The sequence below is a fragment of the Babylonia areolata genome, chromosome 22 (genome assembly GCF_041734735.1).
Source record: "Babylonia areolata isolate BAREFJ2019XMU chromosome 22, ASM4173473v1, whole genome shotgun sequence".
Classification (NCBI taxonomy): Eukaryota; Metazoa; Mollusca; class Gastropoda; order Neogastropoda; family Buccinidae; genus Babylonia; species Babylonia areolata.
Window position 1 is genome coordinate 8,389,393 of NC_134897.1, and position 23,009 is coordinate 8,412,401.

General features: G+C 45.5%; 1 protein-coding gene across 2 annotated transcripts in view; it reads right to left on the minus strand.

Annotated features, from left to right (window-relative positions):
• LOC143297445 (uncharacterized) overlaps window positions 1-17,204 on the minus strand; it is a 41,347-nt gene extending 24,143 nt beyond the window's left edge. For both annotated transcript variants that reach the window (XM_076609817.1, XM_076609816.1), the window contains exons 1-4: window positions 16,998-17,204; window positions 13,748-15,606; window positions 8,653-8,815; window positions 7,696-7,783 (exon numbers count right to left, since the gene is read on the minus strand). In XM_076609817.1, coding sequence (XP_076465932.1) covers window positions 7,696-7,783; window positions 8,653-8,815; window positions 13,748-14,521 — 1,025 coding nt within the window. In that variant the 5' untranslated portion in view covers window positions 14,522-15,606; window positions 16,998-17,204. The remainder of the gene's footprint in view (window positions 1-7,695; window positions 7,784-8,652; window positions 8,816-13,747; window positions 15,607-16,997) is intronic.
• Window positions 17,205-23,009: the final 5,805 nt, after the last annotated feature.

Below are 23,009 nucleotides of genomic sequence, written 5' to 3' on the forward strand. Positions count from 1 at the left end.
AATTGCCAGTGTTTTGCTATGACTCAAGATTATTTTCTCCATGGAGGTTTCAGCCCCACGCAAAGACTGGACATCTAGAAGCAACAATGAAACATCCAAAACTAAGTTTTACAATTTATCATTTCATTTTTAAGGACACACACACACAGAGAATACACAAATACAGTGTCCACATAATAAATTCTCAAAAAAATTAAGTATGCAAACATAGTGATTCAAATTTCATTCTCGTTCACTTGCACACACACATGTATACACACACACATACCTTCAAATGTGCATAGCTATTTGCTGATGTGAGAAAAAAAATCACACACACACACACACACACACACAGGAGTGTCCTTTTATCTGCAGTGTGTTTGTTTTATTTTAGTACTACCAGTTATGAATTCTTGTCATTCAAGCACTATTTCAAGATACTGACAGTTCCTCTCACACAAAAATTATACACTTCTGAACTTTCAGTTGACAACTTGCAAAAATCAGAATACTGCCTCAAAATGCCAGTGTTAAAAGAATGAAGAATGTGAATCGCGATGGCAAGTTTCACAAGTGTCTTCAATGAATTTGCTTCTTTTGACAAACAGCAAAAGCACTTACCATATTAAAAAAAAAAAACCCTCTTAAAATGGCCAAGTAATATAGTTTTTACTTTTAACAGATGGAGATCTCGCTGTATTACACAGTAGGTCTTGCACACACATGTGCACACACTATCACTGCATAGAAAAAACCTACATAAAGGTTTTCTATCTGACTTTTTATACTGCACATTACCTGAACACAAACATAAATGATATGGTAAACAAAACGATCGATGAATCATGACTGATTGTCATTTTTTTTTTAAGTTCAGTAACTCTTTTTTTTGTGAGTGTTTTTTTGTTGTCGATTTTTTCTGTTCTGGTTTGTTTTTGTTTTTTTGTTGTTTTTTTTTGGTTGTTGTCTTTGCGTATGGACACACACACACAAATGCACATATGTGGTATACACACCCCACAAAAGGGCATACAAGGCCACAGTCTTATTATTCAGGGGTGCAGTTCTGTAGTCAATATCTGCTTTTGAAAACAAGTTTTTAAATCATAGCTATTTGTGGCAAGCGGTTTTGCATAAAAAAAAATCCTATTTATAAACTGCACAGAACACAAGTCATTTGCGTTCATTCTGCCTCTGAATATTCATGGGTAAAATACATTCACTGGTTTGACTATTTCTGTGCGTCACTCAGACTAATATTTGCCATTTACTTCGCTGCTTTCGATTTAAGATCACTAACAAGAACCCTTTGTCTTGTCTTGTTTGCTTAGAAAACACTTTATTTTGTTGAGGTGTGTTTTCCATCTTTGTTTTTTTCTCTGTGCAGGTGCAAAAAGGAAAGGAGGTGGGGTGGGGGGTGGGGGTGTGGGGGCAAAATGACTCACTGGCATGAAGCCCCAGTGCTGAACATAATTGAATGATCGAGGGCTAGCTGGTAAGTACCCCACCCCCTCAAGGGGAGTTCAGAAGGCAAAGGGAAGAGGGGTGGAGGTGGTGTGAGGAGGGGGGACGGGGAAGGATGTGTGGGTACATACAGGGTAGCAGCACCAGGGGCTGATTGATAGCAGGCAAGGCGGCTCAGGTATGCTGTGAATGTTTTCCCCACTTCTTTCGCCTACCTCACCTGTGCCTTCCTAATAGTCCACACAGCTCCCCACATCCACCCACCCCACACCACCCTCTCTCCCCAGGTCCCTTTTTGTCCTCTACTACTTCTACCCTTGAAAGCTTCCTTTCAACCCAAGTTGTACATAAGTGTGGATGGGAGAGGGTTGTCTGCTGCTACCAAGACTCCCCCTACCTCAACCTCTTAATAATTCTATTATCTTTCTAGCTCCCACTCCCTTCTGTTCTAGTGAAATTACCTTCCTTGTCCACATGCATTCAAGGAAGAGATTATCTTTTCCAAATCAATCTGTCTGTCAAATAAGCAGCATTCCCCCCCAATACCACTATTCAGCATTACCAAGTGATTTTTTCCTGGAATCATTTCACGAAACAACAAAAACAAACAAAAAAGTTTCAACCCAGTTGTTCAGCATAAATCAAGCAATCTTTCGCAAGTCAGTCAGACTATTTACTAATATCTGTTTGCTTTTTCTTTATTTCTGTTTTTGGGGGTTGGTTTTTCGTTTGTTTTGTTTTGTTTTGTTTTTTTGTTGTTGTTTTTTAATAAACCGATTTGCACTGAATTTTGCTCATAGCTAACCTTCATTCACACAAAACTTTGTGCAGTCAGTTTAAATTCTGTGTTGCTGGTGCACTGCTGTGGAATTTCATCAAAATAAAAATAAACAAGAACACCTCTACTAAAACTCGCAAGCCCCCCCAAAAAAATATTGAACAAAACGAAGGGCCTGTTTCTTGTGCAGCAGAAAATAAGTCTGAACTGCTAGAGGCACAAACTGGGCAAAAAAAAAAAAGAAAAGCATCAGGGGAAGCTGGCTACAAACTATGTAACCTTACCAGCACAGACAGAGAAAAGGCAGGTATGTAATTAGCACTGCTTCCAGGGCTCTAGAGGCCAGAGAGGTTTAGAGTTCTCCCAGGAACTTCCCTGGCCCAAGCAAGAGCTGGCTGACATTACCAGCATTCCGCTACCTGCCAGTTTGACTTGTGAGAGTGACAGCCATAAAACAAACATCACACGGCTTTCTTGTGCCCAACTTCCACTTCCATCCCCAAAAGGCAACAACCGACCTCTCTCCCATACCAACCAACTTCCCCTTCACATTAAAATCTAATCCAACCGAGACATCACCCCTACACACACAACCTTTCCCCTTCTCCACCCCTCTTTCAGGACTCCACCTTCATGTTATCTTATTTTTTTCATAGACTGGTCTAAGCCTAGTTCTCAGTTTCAAGGTAAAGGGTTTGTCTCCATCCACATTAAAATTTGAGGGTTTAATCTGATGCCCGAAGGTGGACAATTAAGTTACTCCACACACACACAGAGCCAATCACTAAAGAAGAAGGTATGGCAGGCATAGCAGCCATGCGCATAAGTTACAGTTTAGTTGCATGCAAGCTCACTCAGTCATACAGTACACACATGTGCACAAGCACTGTCACACACACACACACACACACACACACACACACACGATACATACACAGACTGAAATAGTGAAAGAGAAAGAAGAGGTTTCAAAGCAATGTTAATTTACAAATTTCAATATCAAGCAGAAAACAGTCACAGAATTACTTCCTGAAATGGAAAACCTTACTTTCCTGCCGACATGGTTGTCATTATGATACTGACACTGCCAGTGGTTACCCCAAAACCTAGAAAAGTCAATCAACATTACTTCCATCTCTCTGTCACAAAAAATCGAATTTGAAGAAAATTTGATGAAAAAACTTGGTTTTAAACTTTTTTGTTGTTGCTGCTGAAGGTTTCTGAACTACAAAGGCACATTTCAATGAACAACACAATAACTGTAATCTCAATTAAGTTCATCCACATAGAACTACACAATTTGAAACCCATTCCTGAAAATATATGAAGGCAAGTTAGAGTGTTAAACTCTCTCATTCAGTGCTAAACTGCCTATATTACAAACTTGTACTTCCCAGTCAAACACTGTCCCTTTCTATTCACCTTCCCTCCCCCAACCCCCCCCCCCCCCCTTCCCAGCCTACCACCCTCCTCTTCCACCCCATATCTGTTTTTTGATCTATCACTCTTCACACACACCAGTACACACAAATACACACACACACACACTGTGGCTGGTTTGGTTAGGTCTCCCCCCCCCCCCCCCCCCCCCCCCCCCACCCCCCAGCCCCCTCCCCACCCCTTTTTTTTTTTTTTTCCTGTCCCTATCCCCTCCCCTACACTCACCCCCTCCGGTCCCCTAACACTCACACAACCCCTCCCCCACCCACCTCCCCTAACACTCACACACACACATTCTACACACACCAGACAAGGCTGTTCCATGTGTCGGTTTATTTTTGTTATGCCCAGGTTGGCACAGTGCCCAACCGACTGGCAAGCAAAGGCAGGCAAGCCGTTGTTGTAATCTCTCTCAAGGGCGGCTTTGTGCTGCTGTATTGAAGCTTTGCGTGGCAAGCCAGTTCCCAACACTGGCTTTTCCATACAACTCTCTCTCTCTCTCTCTCTCTCTCTCCCCAGTCTAGTTGCTAAATGTCAAGAGCACAGTTAACGAGCCTTGTAACGCAAAACCAGAGGCAAGGGGGGAAAAAAGCTTTGATAAGACATGAAGACATATCTATGAAACAACCATTAGACCAAAACACAGCCGGTTTATCTTTTCTCTTTTACCCGATTCACATTATTGTGCTGGGTTTGGGTTAATTATATACCAGCTTTTATTACTCTACTGTCTACAGAGAGGAGAAAACTTAAATTGAGTTTTGTATGTGTTCACACTCATGAGAAACTGTATTAGAAGAAAATAAATGAGTGTTCCTGTTTGTGTGTGTATGTGCACACAGAGTGTGAGCACTGCATAATTTTTGGTGCTGGTGTTAACGGCAGAGAAACAGATATGTTCTGTTTCACACAGAAAGAAAGAATTTAAGGCCTTATCTACATTGTGATTGCCATCATGTTTTGTAGGTAAATACTCCTTTTCTAACACCAGAGATATTTCATCAACTTAGGGAAAGGAAGCACGCATGCACACACACAAACTCTGGCCTAGCGATGAAAAAAACTGCAAGACACTGAATCATCCTGGTGTACAGAGACTGAGAAGAGAGAGAGACAGAGAGTTAAGTTTTCTTTAAAATAGGAACAAAATAAGAGAAGACAGAAGAGAATAAAGGGAAGGGTGGGGGGAGCTAGCTCATACATAATCCCTCCTCATCGCCCAACAATCCCACTGCAGACCCATTAATCACAAATTCCACTCACGCAACAGATGAGTGTCAAAGCCCCAGCTCCCTTCTTCCCCCCCTCTCAATCAGCCCAGGTTGACATAAGGGTATTGATTTCTTCAATCTTCTCACAAGCCCTCTACCCTCCTTACCCCATCCATCCTTCTTGCTCTCATCTCTCCCTCCAGCCCCACCCCCCCCCCACCCCCCTGCCATAACTTCATTCCTCCTCCCCCTTCCTGCTACCCCCCCCCCCCCCCACCCATTTCACCCCCTTCCCCATCAAAAGCTTCTCTCAGCACGCAGGCCCACAGGCTGCAGTCTCCTTTTTATCCACAGCCTTCTGTTTTTTCAATGTAGCATTCTCTCTCTTTCCTGCCATTTCCACGGTCGCTAATGCCACAAGGCTCACACTTTCAGAGAATGCACATTAAACTGCATCTCTCTCTCTCTCCCCATGGCTGCCTCTCTCTCTCTCTCTCCCTCTTTCAGTCACACGTTAAATACCAATTCCCACTTCAATCTTCCTCTCCCTTTTCCTTCTTTGCTCCCCGCACGTCCCCCCACCCACCCCCCACACCACACCTTCTCCTATCTCATTTCTGTCATGCTGGAATGGCCTTGTTTTTGTTGTGTTTGTGGTTTTGTACACATATTTATTGATGCAGAAGAATCTCTTCTGGATGGGGCCTCAGGTCTCCTCCCTCCACTGTGAAGCCATGTGGCTGAACATTTTTAGCATTTTCCTGCTCGGGGGCCAAATCATCTTTTTCGTAATTTCATTCTGCAACAGCGCCTTTACACTTCATATTATTTTTGTTTGTTTGAATTAAAAGAATGATAAAACAATAGACAAGATGTGTTGTTGTTTGTTTTTTTTCGGGGGGAGGGTCTGGTTTTTGTATGCAATAATGCTGTTTGTAGTTCTTAAAAATAATGATTAAAATGTGTACAAACACAGCTGCACACACATCCATTCATACACACAAATAAATTAATGTATACTAATATCCAAAGTAATAAAAACAAAAAGACAAATGAGTGATGCCTGTGCATAATGTACAAATAATTGTTCTGCCACAAAAGATGCTACATCACCTGCACAAATGATTACAACATTTTCATACCTAAAACCTAATCTATCACGTCAAGAGAAATGAAGTTGGTCAACCAGGTTTATTCCATATGCCTTAACAATGAGTGGTATTTCTTCTTTCTTGCCTTTTTTCTTTCTTTCTTTCTTTGGTTTTGTTGTTGAAAATCTAAGTCCAGTTGAGCAAGGTGAACTTAAGTGCAAGAACACAGTGCATGCTGCTCAGCTAGAAAAAAAAAAAAAAAAAAAAATCCATCAGCACCAAATGCTCCACTACTCCCTCCCCTTCTCCATTCTTAAATCATTAATGACAGGCTTTGAACCTGAACCTGATTAGGCTTGCCTTCACAAACATGCGCCAACAACTCTGGTAAATGAGGTTGTGCAAATAGTCAGGTTTTTCAACTTCTAATTCCCTGAGCTCAAATCCATCAATCAATAGAAAGAAAATTTGCGCATAATGTAACAACTAGCATCGACAGAGATGCACTGAAAACCAAATCTTTGTGGTCCAGGGAGCAATCTGAAGGCCAATATTAGCTTTTTCAAGCAAACAATTTCTAAGCCATTTAGTGTACTTATCTTTTAAAAATAAAAGCAAATCTTTCTATCTAACGTCTGGAGCATTTTTCTGTTATTAATGAGAACATCTAGTGCATGGTTTCACAGTTTGCCTATCTAGCTGTAAAATACTGTACTTTTATTTTGTTCACAACACAATACACACAAACAGACACTTGACAATCTGAATTTAACCACACGACTATTACCATTAAATTCTAACACACCATGTAGTGTGTGATACAGAACAAGAGTAGTGTTTTGAATATGCATGGGCATGCCATGAGTCACATAATGGTTCACTTCCGACCCACTTGAGCTGGCCTGGTGTCTCTTGTCAACCTCATCTCAATGCTCAAGCACAGGACTGCAGACATACCTCCCAACCCTAGTCACAGTCCAAGCACTGTTACTGTTTCCCTCTTCAGGCTCTATAGGTTTTACAGGAAAGAGATTCTCAAGTAGGTGGTAGTACAGAAAGACTTGTAAAGAATGAGAATACACTGTGTCAACATGTCCAGACGTGCGCAGGCACAAGTGCGCATTTACAGACAGACAAGTGTGTTAGGTTAAGGATCGTGCATGCGTACAACTAGTACAAGCATGCATGATGTGTTGCATGTGTGTGTACAGTATTCCATAGGTAATGTGCACTTTAATTTTTTTTCTTAATCTATATTTCAGCAATCCCTTACCAGAGTCAGCCAATCAACTATGACTGAGCAGGACTTCATAACAACTTCCTCCCCCCCTCCCTGTTTAACTAGGGCCTTATCATTTCCAGACAGAAAACAGAGGCAATGTCACACACACACACACATGTAAACAAACACAGAAAGATCACTGAAGTCTGCGTCACACTTCTCATCTGACCTCAGTGGCAGCCCTCTGTGAAAATCAATGAACTGACAGACATAAATAAAACTTTTCTCTTTTTTTTTTTTTTTTTTTTGTAACTATATCTTATGCATTCCACACTGAAATTAAAAATGCTGGAGTCAAAAACTGATTTTCATAGAAAAAAACATACCGTGCGTCTCATTTTTCCATCAAAATTCAAAACTGAAAACAGTGATGATCACAGTGGGCCCAGAGCAAATCTCAAACACAGCCAGATACTGAAGTACACTGTGACAATAACAGACACCCACCTTGGTGGTGCCCACTCGTTTTTTGTAGCATCCAGCAAAGTTCCAACATACGTCTTGTCCCGCCACGTTACATTCACAACCAATAATCCTGCACAGCCAAGAAGAAACAAATTAATAATAAAACATTCATATAAAGAAAGAAACAAAATTAAGACACTTCAAAACCTTGTCATTCTACAATTCTCATTATTCATATTTTACCTGAAATCAATGACCGTTGAGACAGACCAACAGATAGAAACTGACAGCAAGATACTGCAGACAGATAATGAGCATGCATGAATGCCAGAGTATCTTTTGAATACATGTATGAGTACGCAAACATAAATGTTTTTTCTGTATTTTTCTTTCTTTATAAAAGAGATGTTCTTCTCAACCTACTAAGGCTACTTCTCTACCTTTTCTTCTGGCCACCTTACCCTCAATCCCAAAAAGAAAAAAAAAAATGCAGACTTCACTAACGATGCCCACAAGATTTCCTTTTCCATTATAGGCCACCTTACCCTCAATCCCAAAAAGAAAAACAAAAATGCAGACTTCACTGACGATGCCCACAAGATTTCCTTTTCCATTATGTCATTCATTTCCTTCGCTCAATTTCATAATATTCATGCTCACATGTACTTTGTAATACCAGTATCTTCTGTAACAGTCATTTTGTAAATAAAAAGTAGTACGTCTTCTGTGCATTAGCCACAGCTGATGGTGTAATCCGTAAGCTCCCACTTGTCATTGTGTTGCTTTATTTTCATTATATCATGTGACTGGGATCTGTCATAGCTTGTGAAACCATACATGGATATTTCAAAAACTTAAGCTTCAGTTTTGTTAAGGTCTGTAGATCCATCCTCCCCCACCCACATCGCCCTACCAACCCCCACCCCGAAAAACTTTTTTTTCTTTTTTTTCTTTTTCATGATCAACATAAACGCCTAACACTGACTATTCCAAACTCACCTGTGTCTGTCTGTTCCTGCCAAACAATGCCTTGGAGTGTGACACTTGTGCCTGGCTCACAGGGTCCCAGAAACTCTGACTCTGTGTTTACTCCTATCGAGCAGGTCTCTGTTGATGCATCCTGATGCGAGGGAACATGCGCAGGCGAGGATGCAGTGTCGACCTGGAAAAATATTGTCAGTCGAGGATTTAGTTCAATTACAAATTCTCTGCACCTGTGTAATTTCAGGATCACCAATCAGTATTACTTTTCCGGATCTACTGTCTGTAAAACGGATGAGCAGCAATCATAACCTTCCCCACACAACCCAAATCTCACAGAAAAAGAGGACAACTCCAACAAGGCATGAAAACACATTAAATCCCCCTCCTGTCAATATCTAACACTGACAGGTTCCAAGGCTGGATGCACTGCAACATCACCTCCAACATTTTTATCTTCTGTGCAGTATGTTTGTATATGTTTAGTGTCTAAACAATTGACTCATTTCCGTGAACAAGATCTTGAGAAACCAAACAAAAACAAAGAACACACAACAAGTAAAAAGCACACAAGAAAAAGTCAACAATTACTTGAATCAATTTCTTTTTAAATGCACCAGCACATAACCATCCCACTACTACCACACAACAGCTGTAGCAAAGAGAGTGGCTTTGGAAAACCGTGAAATCAATACTGCAGTCGGTATGGCAAGATGTCAAAGCTTTTAACTGAAGCCATTACATCTAACAAGGTGGCTGCTCCTTTTTCATGAACAGCACACTAGCAAGGAGCAGACTGAAGAGGAAGAAGAAAAGCGTATAGCCATTGATAATGCAATGCTTTGTCTTCGAAATTGTTGAGTTCGAGACCTGGAGATGCAGTGAGAATTGATAAACTAGGAAGAGACTTGGTGTGCAGCATACATGCTTGCATCGCTCATTCAATGCATGTGCAATGAATTTGGGGGAGTCTTGGAGGGCGGAAATTTTAGAAAAATTTTCAGAATCTTAAAGTAATCTTGTTTACCTCTATCAAAAGTTATTATCCTAACTCAAACAGTAACAGTAGCTCAAGGAGGCATCACTGCTTTCGAACAAATCCATCTACACCACATCTGCTAAGCAGATGCCTGACCAGCAGTGTCACCCAACATGCTTAGTGAGGCCTTGAGAGAAAAAAAAGTAAATGAATATCTAAACAAAACAAAAAAACTCAAACAACCCTCACTGATAAGCATTTTGCCACAGTTTAAACACTAGCTGGTACTTAATTTGTACCAAACCAATATTGTGTATGGTCTGTGTAAACAGGTGTAAATGCTGTTCTCCATCTCGAACTGTCGCCAATGTTGCATCAGTCTCTTCCAAGTTCCACTCCTTTGCTCGTTCAAACCAAGTCTCCCTTTAAATTTAACAGCCACCCACCCTATTCCCCTCTACTAACTCACCTTTGTCAACTGGTGCCTTTTGACCATTGCAAACCGGTCCTAACACTATTCTGCCTTTTTTTTGTACATGCTCCAATGAACTCAGACTTTGTTTACATGTTTTAAGTTTCAGTCTGTTGGCATCCATCTATTTTGAAGACCATGCTGAGGTTTTCAGCTTCAAGCCATCTCAATGAAAACACCAGATGACACCTACCCTGGGTGCACATAAAGACTGTACCTCTGACTCTCTCTGCATTGATGAATGTGATAATCTTTCGGAAGACCTTCTGCTGAAACAAATAACCATCAGTCTCACTCGTCACTTGTAAAAGTTGTTTAAAAAAAAAAAAAAAAAAAGATAAATGGTACACAGACGCAGATGGCCACGATACACTTGAGTGACAGCAATTGCTCTAAAATTCTTATCAATTCATAATCGGAAAACAGCTCCACTTGAACTGAATAATACAATACAATAATAGCATTGCCGTTTTCCTTCCCCAGATTAGAAGTTCTAAAACTGAGTTAAAGCCTCAAGAAAAATCAAGTCACAAGCAAGTCACAATTTATGATCCTGTATGCTATCAACAGGCCACGCGTGCTGGTATACTGTATCTAAATGAACGACGAACAGGCCTTCACAGGCCTCAAGTCCAGTTCAAGAACTGCAACTACCAAAAGATTTTCCGACACCAACATTTCACACAAGATATCACGTCAGTTCCGCGTCTCTACTTCGTTATTCCTTGGAACTTGGCGATCATTCTCACACTGGTTTAAACATCGATGTACTCAAGATGGGAAATACAAAGTCACCTTTACTCAACTGTACTTATGGACGGAATGAACAGAGAAGTTCAACATCACGTTCTCAAAAATGGCGGCTTACCGGAAATGATCCTCCGGGAACGGGTTTGAAGCATTGTGGGATCGAATTGGACATGTGACCAGACCATCTTCGCCCTGAAGGTCAAGACTTTCACAGTACTTTTGTCCAGTTGATTCGACACTTCTATGCATAGCAATAACCAGTGAGAATCTAATAGATACAAATGAAATTCTACTGTAGCGACTTAATAGATCAATAAATATTCCACAAAAAGACTAAGAAAATTTTTCCTAATCATTCTTCGATAGAAACTTCTTGCGTGTGCGCATGGAAAAAATCGCGCATGCTCATTCATTTACCTCATGAGAACGAACCTAAGAAAATCTCTCTCTCTCTCTCTCTCTCTCTCTCTCTCTCAAAAACAAAACACCCCCACCCCACCCCCTCTTCCTCTAGATTGGTATTTCAGAGAATGTTCTAAAAATCACTGTTACTTAATAAATGTTCATAAACAACAGAAGAAAAGAAGTGTTGGGCAGAGAAGAACACACACACACATACACACAGAGAGAGAGAGAGAGAGTTGCAACACGAGGTCGTTAAAAAGTCATCTATCTGCAGCAGATCGGTACGTCAATGAAACAACCTACCCCATCTCTCCCACCCCCCACCCCACCCCCTTTCCCGCTCCAACACTCCTGTCGACATAATTGTCAATAAAGTGAAACAGCTATGCAAACACACAGGCCAGAGCCGTCTAGGGGAAACATTAAAAAAAATAAAAAAAAAAGTGCTGTACAGAAAAGCGCGGTTTGTCACATTGATCTACAGCGCTGCGCGCTATACCTACTCCCCTTTCCTCTCTCAGCAGACAAGACGTGGAAGAAAGAAAGGGCAACGACAAAAGCCTCGAGAACAAAGAAACAAGCAGACGCGAAGACATACACCCTCCGCTACCACTCCCCCACCACCCAGCCGCCCGCCGCCACCTCTCTCTACCCACCCCTCAACTCCTCCCCCACACCCAATCCCCCCCCCCCCCTCCCCCTCCCCCCCACCCTTTTTTTTTTCGTTCCCTCTTCCAGCGTTCTGCCCCCCTCCCCCACCTCTTCTCTTCACCTGGCATATACAATAGATGGAGGGGTTTATAATAACAGCCTCTAACGAGACGGAAACCACGCACCCATAGCCATTGGCCTCCCCCCTCTCCCTAGTGAACGCTGGTGGAAAAGACGGTTTGAAAACAATCACCAGTCACGGCTGACTGAAGCTCTTGGGAGACTTACTGACTACTGAAAAGGGAAGGGGGTTGGTGGGGAGGTTGGGGGCGGGGGGGTGGATGAGGGCAGGGGAAGAGGTGGCGTGGGGTGGGGTGGTGGGGGAGGGGTTTATAGACTGTGGAGAGAGGGAGATGAATGGTTGATGGATATGTTGAGGTCGGGAGAGGGGTGGGGTGTGGGGGTGGGGCGACTAGAGGTGTTGCAGGTGACGCCCCGTTGTGGGCGTTCCGCACCATTAAGCACGGCGTGAAGTCTCTAGTCTGTGGGAGTGGGGAGGGAAAGGGCAAAGGGTGTGTGGGTGGGAGGGGGAGAGGTACGGTTCAAGACCACACAAAGACAGAAGACATTAAACTAGAGAGTCAAATTTTGAAAGCGGAAAGGTGTCAGAAGAGACAATGATGATGGAAAGGCGCTGGTTTTGATAGTTTTACTTTTAGCAACCTCTTTGTCCAACTTTGTTTTGCTTTGTTCTTCTTCTTGTTTTTTTGTTTTTGTTTTGTTTTGTTTTGTTTTTTTTACACGACACTTTACCATCGCATCATCTTTTTCTTGTCTTTTTATTACTTTGCTGCATTTTACCAATCTGAGAAGAAGAAAAAATCCTGATATACGCATGTTTTATTTATGTTGGTTTTTTTGTTTGCTTTTTTGTTACTTTCTTTTTCATTATGACTACAACCACATGTGGCACACACACACACACACACACACACACACACACACACACAGATTAAAGATTGCCACGAACATCCTATGTAACTTTTGATCCCTTTGAAAACAAAGAGTAAAAAAAAACTGTCCACCTGAATATGAACACCCACCCACTAGTCTCAACTGCCCAAGCAGTAATGAAACGTCATAACCATTTTACGTACACACATGTATACAAAATACACAGGGCAAAACACACCACACAAATAAAGCCACACCCAGTTTTTACATGTAAACAGGTCACACGTTTTAGAATCCACCACACATTTACAAAATTATGACCATGCAAGTCCATTTTGATCCCACCATTTCTTGATTTAGGCAGCCATAGTCCATTTTCAGGGATGGTTATTAATGTGCTGGGTATGTGTACAATTGTACATATCCATAACCAACAGAACACTGACATGGATCACAGAAGCCTTATAGTACATGATTTTCTGCATGCATATGTACAGGAAGAACAGGATTGAGGCACCAGCCAGTCTGCACATACATTGAACTGGGAGACAGAAAAGAGCTCCATCCTTCAGTTTAAGAGGAGACGACTACCCACTGGCAATTGCAGGGATTTCTGAACCATAGTCCAACGCTTGGAACTGATTACAATTCAATCACCCATTGGGCATTGAAGGGTGGTTGTTGTTTTTTTAACCATAGTCCAATGCTTGGAACAGATTATAATCAAATATATTGACACACACACACACAGCCTGGGTGAGATGAAAACACAGCACACAAGGTCTACACAGGATAAGTACAATCCATACATAGATTAATAACACAAGCCAACACACCAAAAGCGACACACACACACACACACACACAATGGGAATGGGGGACGCAATATTCATTCTGCTGACCTTGGTTTCTGTTTTGAGCTTTTTGGGCGGCAGACACAGTCCGTCCTCCACCTTGGCATTGAACTCGTAAGGGTCGTCCAGAACTGGACCCCTCACCATCTCCCGCTTCACGGACACAGCCTCCACGGCCACCCGGGGCTCCATGGTGATCTGTGGGTACATGTCCAGACCGTTCGCCACACCCATGTGCAGCCCACCACCGCCACCACCACTGCCCGCGCCCCCGCTGTTACTGCTGCTGCTCCCACCCGAGGAGCCACTGCTCCCCGCACCAGAGCCGCTGTTGTTGTTATTCCCGTTGGACAGGGACCCCAGGTTCGAATCCCCACCGCCCTGGGACTTGGACAAGGCCCCCCCGCTCTTGTCCTTGTTCTTGTCCTTCTTGGTGAACTGAGCCTTCACCTTGGGCGACTTGTCCTTGCCGCACAGTTCCGCCTGGGCCAGCCCCGAGGCCCCGACTTTGGTCGGGGTGCTGCTCCCGGCACTGCCTGGGGTCTTGGACTCCGCGGATACTCCTCCACCAGTACTCCCCGAAGACGGTACTCCATTGACGGAGGGTACTCCCGAAGATGCCGTGGAGGGGTGACCCTGAGCGGTACTCCCTCCACCACCACCACTACCACCACCACCACCAGCCGAGTCTCCCTTGTTCTGGGCCGCCTCAGGCTGCTGCTTGCTCGAGTCGCTTTTGCCACTGTTCGGTCCGACCTTGGTCCGCTTAATTTTCATCTTGAGGCCTCTATCCACAGTTGAGATGTGGGACACGTTGCTCATCTTCTCTTCCACACAGCGCCACGAGAGACCCTCAAGGGGGGTAGAGGAGGAAGGGGGAAAGGGGGAGGAGGAGGAGAAGAAGGAAGGGGGAAGAAGAAAGAGGGTCCCACTAGGCTAACATCCACCCACATCGATGATGATGAAAATAATAATAATGATAGGCACAATTCGGGTCCTCCCCGAAACGAGGTTTTTCATGTGGGAACCGATACTCCATGTTGAGAACAGCACGTCGGTTGGGGTTGTGTGTGGAGGAGGGGGTGGGGGGAGCGAGGGGGGGGAACCACGGGCTCCCGAGTTCACACAGCACAACACTTCCACCACTACTCACCAAGTCCCCCCACTCAGGACCGACTGAGTGTATCCTGCCTGAACTCCACCACTCCACACACACTGACAGAGCGAGATAGCGAGAGAGAGAGAGAGAGCCACCTCCCCCTTCCGCCTGCCACCACCTCTCCACCACTCCGCCGCCGTCACCACCACCACCACCACCAAGTACCACCTCCTTCCTTCCTCCTGTTCCTCCACCACCACCACCTTCCTTCCCACCAGGCCGCCGTGGCTGACTGACAGCTTGCCTATTTCACACCACCACCACCTCTCCCGTCGAAGTGGAAGGCACTCCCTCCTCCACCACCGTCACCACCACCACCACCAGCACCGTCTTCCTCATCACACCACCCACCCACTGACACTTGTTCTGCGTGTGTGAGTGCGTGCGTGCGTGCGTGCGCGCGTGTGTGTGTGTGTGAGCGAGGCCCGTGTTGGGAGTATAGTCGCACGCTTCACACGGGCACACACACACACCACACCACAGACACAACACTCACCCAACTCACGGTCCTCCACGACCCACTGAGCTATCGTGGATCCACGAGTTCTCGGAGCTTTGTTCCTTCTTTTTTTTTTCCTGTCGTTTTTTTTTTCTCCCTCTCCACTTCTTTTCTTTCTTTATCGTCCTGATTCAACTCAGTTTTTGTCCTCCTCCACTTTCTTCGCGTCCTTCTCCAAGTCCTTCTCCTTCCACAAGTAAGAGGCAGACTGTCTTGGGAAATCCGCTGCCAGACTGACGCCGGGAGGATCTGAAAGAAGAGAGGTAGTGAGGGGGGGGTTGTATAGAGAGAGAGGTTACATACACTGTACACTGTAGGAAAAAGGAAAGGAAAGCCCCCCCGACGGAAACGTAGACCAGACTGAAACGCAAAGCGCTGATAAGCAGCTTAGTGGGAAAGGGGGGGGGGGGGGGGGCCGTGGGGGCGGGTTTGGGGGGGAGGGGGGGGGGGCGAGATAGAGAACACTGAACACTGAAATGTTTAATGTCATTAGCTGAAAAACTCTGGTGACATCGTACGTACAAATCAGCACAAAATGGTGCAAAATAGATGAAATGGAACAGAACGGGGAAAAAAAACAACCCCCCCCCCCCAACACCTCCCCTCCCCCCCAAAAAAAAGCAAACAAACAACAACAGCAAACAAACAAAAACAAAACAAAATTGAAACAACATAAACTAACAAGAGATTTGCGACACTTTGGCACTTTGTCATCAGCTTAAAAGTACATGTGACAGGGGTAATTTGCCCTTTTTTTTCAGTTGTTCGTCTCCAAAGTTTGGACAAGTACATAGAAAACAAAGTACAGATAAATCATATAATAAATATTTACGCATGTAACATCGATACACATCACATCAACACAAACACATACTCGAAAAAAAAAAAAAAAACCCTGAGGGTATTTGTAATTTTAAAACAAAGACTGAGCATAATGAAATTTCTTTTTTTTTTTTTGCTTTTCATATGATCACAGATATTAATTATCAAAATAATCTGTAAATACATAAAACTGAAGGCAAATAGCTTAAAATTGCTGAGGTCTTTTTTTCTTCTTCTTTGTTGTTGTCTTCTTTCTCTTCTTCTTCTTTCTCTTCTTCTTCTTCTCAAATTACCATAGAAGACGAAAAAGGTCATAGAACTTAACTATTGATATCCACACCTTGGTGAAATTAAAAAAATAAAACCAACATGATATAAATGAAAAGTAAAATACACAGCTATTATATTACATGAATTCCAAACTGCTCAATCACAACTCAACAGAATGATGATTTTTTTTTTTTTTTTTTTTTTAGTTGTTCATAATGACTACAACAGAATGAGGATACACAGGTCCACCCTGGATAATAATAATAATAAAGATACCCATCACAAATATTCACACTCCTCGAAAAACAACAAACTTTTTTTTACATACAACCATATATTTCGCTAGGAAGATTCCAAAGCTAAAGAATGGGATGGGGGTGTAGTAGCAACAATAAGTGACAAATTGTAATACAATTTTTTTTTTTTACTGAAACCATTTCACTTTTATCAAGGGCAAGTGACAATCATACACGAGACAGTGATACAAAGCTAAAAACTGAAAAAGCACAAATACAACAACAATAAAATAAAATAAAAAATATACACACAGTTCCAGCGTAATCCGGACATTTCCAATGCTGTTTCCAGTGATAATAAAACACGAAGAGAGGAGAGACAAAACAACAACCCCAAAAACGTCTTTTGGTAAAACACACCACCACCATTCACTCACAACAACATGAGAAGAGCGAGAAAGCGCGTCCACGCTGTGAACGGCTTCAGTACTGAACTGAACAGTCGTTCTTCTTCCACGGGCCTTCTTGTCGGCAAAGGAACAAGGGCTCTCTCTCTCATTTCCGCCACACACACACACACACACACACACACACACAGCACAGCCAGAACCCCCATCCTCCCACCCCCGCACCCCCTCACCCCCCCCCCCTCCCACCACCACTACCACCCTCTCCTCAACCTCCTCCCTCCTCCTCCAACAACAACAACCATCTCCCTCCCCCGTTTTACCTTCTCCTTCCTTCCCTCCACTGTGATCTCTCCTCACTCCTCACCCCCACAACCCCACCCCACCCCTCCCTACCTCCCCTTTGCCACCATCTGCGCCCACCATTTCCCCTCTCTTTCTCCTCCTCTCCCTTCTCTACAAACCCCCCCCCCCCACCCAACCCCAGTTCCCCCCACCCACTCCCCGCCTGCCTTCCCCCCCCCCAGCACCGCCATCACCACCCAGCCCCCACCTCCACCGTCCCGCAAATACACGCACCACTCTCCCGATCCATACAGCCCTCCTTCACCACCACCAACCATACTACACCACGCCACCACCCTCCTCCCCACTCTCATCGTCCTTCTCCCTCACTCAGCCCTCCCCCTCTCCTCTCTCCCCTCTCCGCCCACCCGCACCCTTCCCACCATTCCTCCTCTCCCCCTCCCCATTCCATGCGCGGAAAATGAGCGGCTCTTATCGCTGACAGAGATGAAGGGGTCTAGGGGTGAGGGCAGAGAGGGGGGGAAAGGAAGGGGGCGTGGGGGAGCTGGGTAGGGGGTGTGGGCGGAGAAGGGAAGGAAAGGGAGAAGTGGTGGTGTGGCCCACTACTACTACTACTACTACTACACCGCCACCCTAAGCTCCCCTCCTCCTCCTCCTTCTATTCTTCGTCTTCTCCCATCCCACACCACCACTACTGGGCTCTCGTCTAATCTTCCGACCCTCCCCTTCCCTCCCCCCCCCCCCCCTATAACCCATCCCCACCCCCGCCCCCACCCCGCTTTTGGGATCACCATTGACTCCCCCCTCCTCCTGTCCCCTACCCCCAACCTCTCCTCCCCTTCCCCACTCCCACCTTTCACTCTTGTACTTGCCACACACAGAGAGAGTCTGGACTCCGCCCATCACCACCACCACCACCATCCTTCTTGCCCCACCCTCCTCTGTCTCTCCCCCTCCCTCCTTCTTTCTGTCTCTCCCTCTCTCTCCCTCTCTCTCTCTCTCTCTCCCTTCCCTGTCTCTTGTCTTGGCGAAGCGTAGCCACCACCAACCAACCACTGCTTGTGAGCCCGATGCCCCTTTATCTAATCCCCGAGGCAATCGGATGTGAAATAGTTCATGTGCGTCCTAATTGACTTGTAGCGCTCGGCTAATGCTGCCCACTACCCAACCCTACACCACCCCACCCACCCACTCCCCTCTCTCTATCTCTCTCTCTCTCTCTCTCTGCCTTCCCTCGAACCTCCCACCCCACCCTCTCAGCCTGTCAATCTCGACGAACGATAAACGAAAGCAGAGCTTCAAGCTCCGCCCACTTCTCTGAGCTTTTTGATCAAGCGGTCGGTCTTGTCAGTGCCTAAAACCCCCCTCTCTCTCTCTCTCTCTTTTACACCGAAGGGCGCTAGCTGGCTAGATTTCATTGCCATTACCAACCAAACCCCTCTCCTCCTTCTCCCCTCTTCCACCACGTCAACCTCCACCCCCTCCTCCCACCCCCCACCCCCCACCCCTAGTCCCCCATTTCCGTCCTCCCTACCCCTACTACTACACCTCCGTTGAAGCGTCACCTACACCACCTCTTGGCCTTTTCGCCAACTGATCCCTGCAACAAAAACAGCGACAAAATACTGGGTGCCCGTGGGATACAGCAAGCCCTCCCCCCCCCCCCCCCTTCCACCCCTGTTGCACCAGCACCAAGTTCACCTTCCTCCCCTTCTCCACCCTCCTCACCCCCCCTCTTGCATTTTGCCCAAGCGCACCCCCTCACCCCCACCCTGCTCTACTCCCACCCCTCCTCCGCATACTTCCAACTTCCACCCAACTCTTCCACTCTCCTCCTCCTCCTCCTCCCACCCTCCACACAGTCTGGCAAGTTTACTCGGGCCAATTCTTTCAGCTTTGCTAATTACGCAAGAAGATTAAGTACGCAGGCTTCCTGGTGTTTGATCAGAGAGAAAGAGGGAGGGGAGGAGAGAGAAAAAAAGCAAAGAAAAAAAAACAGAAAGAAAAAAGATTTTAACTCTTTCTACCTTCCTCCTCCTTTACTACCACCACCAAACAGCAAGGGAGCTGATTGTATCGATCGTTTCGTGATCTCTCTCTCTCTCTCTCTCTCTCTCTCTCTCTCTTTCTCTCTCTCCTCCACGACCACCACCTTCACACACACACACACACACGCACACACACACACACACACACACACACACACACACACACACACACACACACATCCTCTCTCTCTTCCACAACTGATTGTATCGATCGTTTCGTGGTCTCTCTCTCTCCTCCACTACTACCGCCTTCACACACACACACACACACACACACACACACACACACACACATCCTCTCTCTCTTCCACAACTACAACTACCACCGCCACACAGATATCCTCTCTCCTCTCTCTTTGTGTGTCTCTCTCTCCACCACTACTTCCACCTTCACACACACACACACACACACACACACACACACCCTCTCTCTCTGTGTCTAACACGACCACAACTACCACTGCCACACAGAGAGCCTCTCTTTCTCTGTGTTTCTCTCTCTTCCACAACTACCATCTTAACACACACACACACACACACACACACACACACACACACACACACATACACACCCTCTCTCTCTCTAACATGACTACTACTGCCGCCACACAGACAGCCTCTCTTTCTCTGTGTTTCTCTCTCCTCCACAACTACCATCTTAACACACACACACACACACACACACACACACACACCCTCTCTCTCTCTGACACGACTACTACTGCCGCCACACAGACAGCCTCTCTTTCTCTGTGTTTCTCTCTCCTCCACAACTACCATCTTAACACACACACACACACACACACACCCTCTCTCTCTCTGACACGACTACTACCACCGCCACACATACATCCACTCTCTCTCTCTCTCTCTCTATCTCTCTCCCACTAACACTGCCACACACACACCCCCTACAGGGCCCCACGGAGCTGGCGAGATTAGTGTATGGATAACACATGGTCCACAACCCGCCCTCAGGACCACAAAGCAACGGGGGTGGGGAAGGTGGTGGGTGGTGTGGGTGGTGGTGGTTGCTGCGATAACGAAAACGCTTCAGTTCGTTCGTGCGAACGTTCATAATTTTCCAGTCTCTGGTGGTGGTGGTGGTGGTAGTAGTGTGTTTTCGTGTTAACGAAAACGCTCCAGCCTCTATTCTGTTCGTTCGTATGTTTGTTGATGTTGATGTTAGTGGTGGTGGTGGGTTTTGCGATAACGAAAATGCTCCAGGCGGTGATCTGTTCGTTCGTACGTTCGTTTTATTTTCTTCTCGTCACTCTCTTTATATTTTATTCAACACTAAGTTGGTCTAAGTTGGCCAAAGTTGGGTTATTGGTTGAAAGAATGTTTTTCTTCTTTATATTTGTGTTGTTTGAAAAAAGCTTGTGTTAAGACCCCTACAAAACACACTAATACGTTAGGGGTGTATTTATTTAACAATCAGAATGGCTCTCATACAGCGAATTAATCATTGCCCAGCGAAGATTTTTTTTTTTATCAGGCAGCATGGAACCTGTCCAAAAATGAATGCACATGTATCCATCTTGGAATACCAAGTCTAAGTTACCAAAGAGGAAAGATGATGACGACTACAAGATAATAATGATAATAATTATAATAATAATAATAATTTGAAACAGGGTTTTTTTTTAAACACATATTCCTATTCTATAACAACAACAACAACAACAACAAAATAACGCAGTAATCTGTCTCATACTTTCCAACCAAACTTCTTTCTTCAAGGACATTTAAAAAAAAAAAAAAAAAAAAAAAGGAGAGCATTTTCACACTCAGTACAATCTTCCCGTCCCTTCCCTACCAAGAAAATACTTGACCCGACAAAGCTCAAACACAAACCGTTACCCACAGGACCTAGAGAGAGAGAGACAGACAGAGAGAGAGAGAGAGAAAATTGCCTGAAGTGAAAACTTCGCTCCCCACTCCAAAACCTGGTATCAGTAGTGTACGTGAGCGTGCATACACACACACAGGAGAAGGAAGGAGTAGGAAGAAAGGAAGGAGAGTTGAAGAAACAAGCGAGAAGAGACCGAGACCGAGACAAAGAGACAGTAGAAAGCAAGCCACGAACACAAACAGACCAGTAACTAACTATATTATCAACCAACAAGAAAGAGAGAGAGAGATGGAGGGGGGTCGGGGGGGAGAGAGGAGGAGATAGGGAGCAGAAGAAACAGAGGAGACGCAAGGAGAAGCCATTATCAACCAGCAAGAGAGAGAAAGAGAGGCAGAGAACAGAGGAGAAGAAGAAGAAGATTAAGAACAAGATGAACAAGAAGAAGAAGAAGAAAGTCACCTAGGAATCCCACAAGCCAGTATTAACCAGCAAGAGAGACGGGGAGGAGAAGAAGAAGAAGGAGAAGAAGTTGTAAAAAAAAAATAATAATAAAATAAAAAAAAACGAACAAGACGAAAGCGAGCCACGAAACACAAGCCAGTATCAACCAACAATACAACGCACGCACAGCAAGGCTAAAAGAGAACCAAGAAGCCTAGCAAAAAGCAGATGATGGTGGTGGAACAGAAGGAAGGAGGAAGAGGGAGGAGGGAGGGAGGAGAGGGGGGGAGGATAAACGCCATCTCCTTCTCCCCCCAACCCCTATCCCCCACCCCCTTTCTCCAACCTAAATCACCCCACTACCACCCAAACAAAAAAACCCAGAGAGAGAAAGAAAGAGTGGGGGAGGGGGGGGAGGGACATCCCTCTTCCCCCCCCCCCCCCCCCCCCCCCCCCCCCCCCCACACACACACACACCCCCAAGTCCCTCCTTAACCCCTCACTCCCCGACAACAAAAACCAAACTGGCGGGCATGCCTGCTTCATAAAAGCGGCTTTTGTGAGCCGAGCTTTGACAAGAGCGAGAGGGAGGAAGGAAGGAAGGAAGGAAGGAGGGAGGGAGGGAAGGAGGGAAGGAGGGAACAAAGAAAGGGGAGGAGGGTGCGGGTGGGTGGATAGGGAAGGGAAAGGGGGCAAATGGAGGAGTGATAGGAGGAAAGAAAAGGGATCAGAGTTGGAGGGTGGGTGGGAGTAGAAACGGAGGGGGTGGAAGGTTAGGGGTGGGGGGAGAGGGGTGTAAGGGGGTTGAGAGGTGTTGATATCGACCGGTGTCAAGTGAGCCGAGTATTTGAATCACGTAGGGGCAGCGGCGTGGCTGTGTAGCCCCTGTGTCTAATCTAATCAGCTGGCGGTTTTAATTGCACAAGCCAGGGGCTCTAGCCTACTACCTCCCCCAGAGATCGAGAAGAGGCTTGGAGGGTGACAGAGGGGAAGGGGCGGGGGTTGGGGGGGGGGATAGGAGGGGGTTGAGGGGTGGGGGTTGCGGGGGGGGGGGGGGTGGATAGGACAAGGCTGGGGGGGGGAGGGCAGACGGGGAGGAAGAAGAAAGAGGCGTTGGAGATGGTCTCCTTCATTAGGAAACATGGCCCGACCACCATATCCTGAGCCCAGCGATGATTATTTATATGGAAAAAGAGAGAGAGAGAGAGAGAGAGAGAGAAGGGTTTGTCACAAACACATGCAGGCGTCTCTCTCTCTCTCTCTCTCT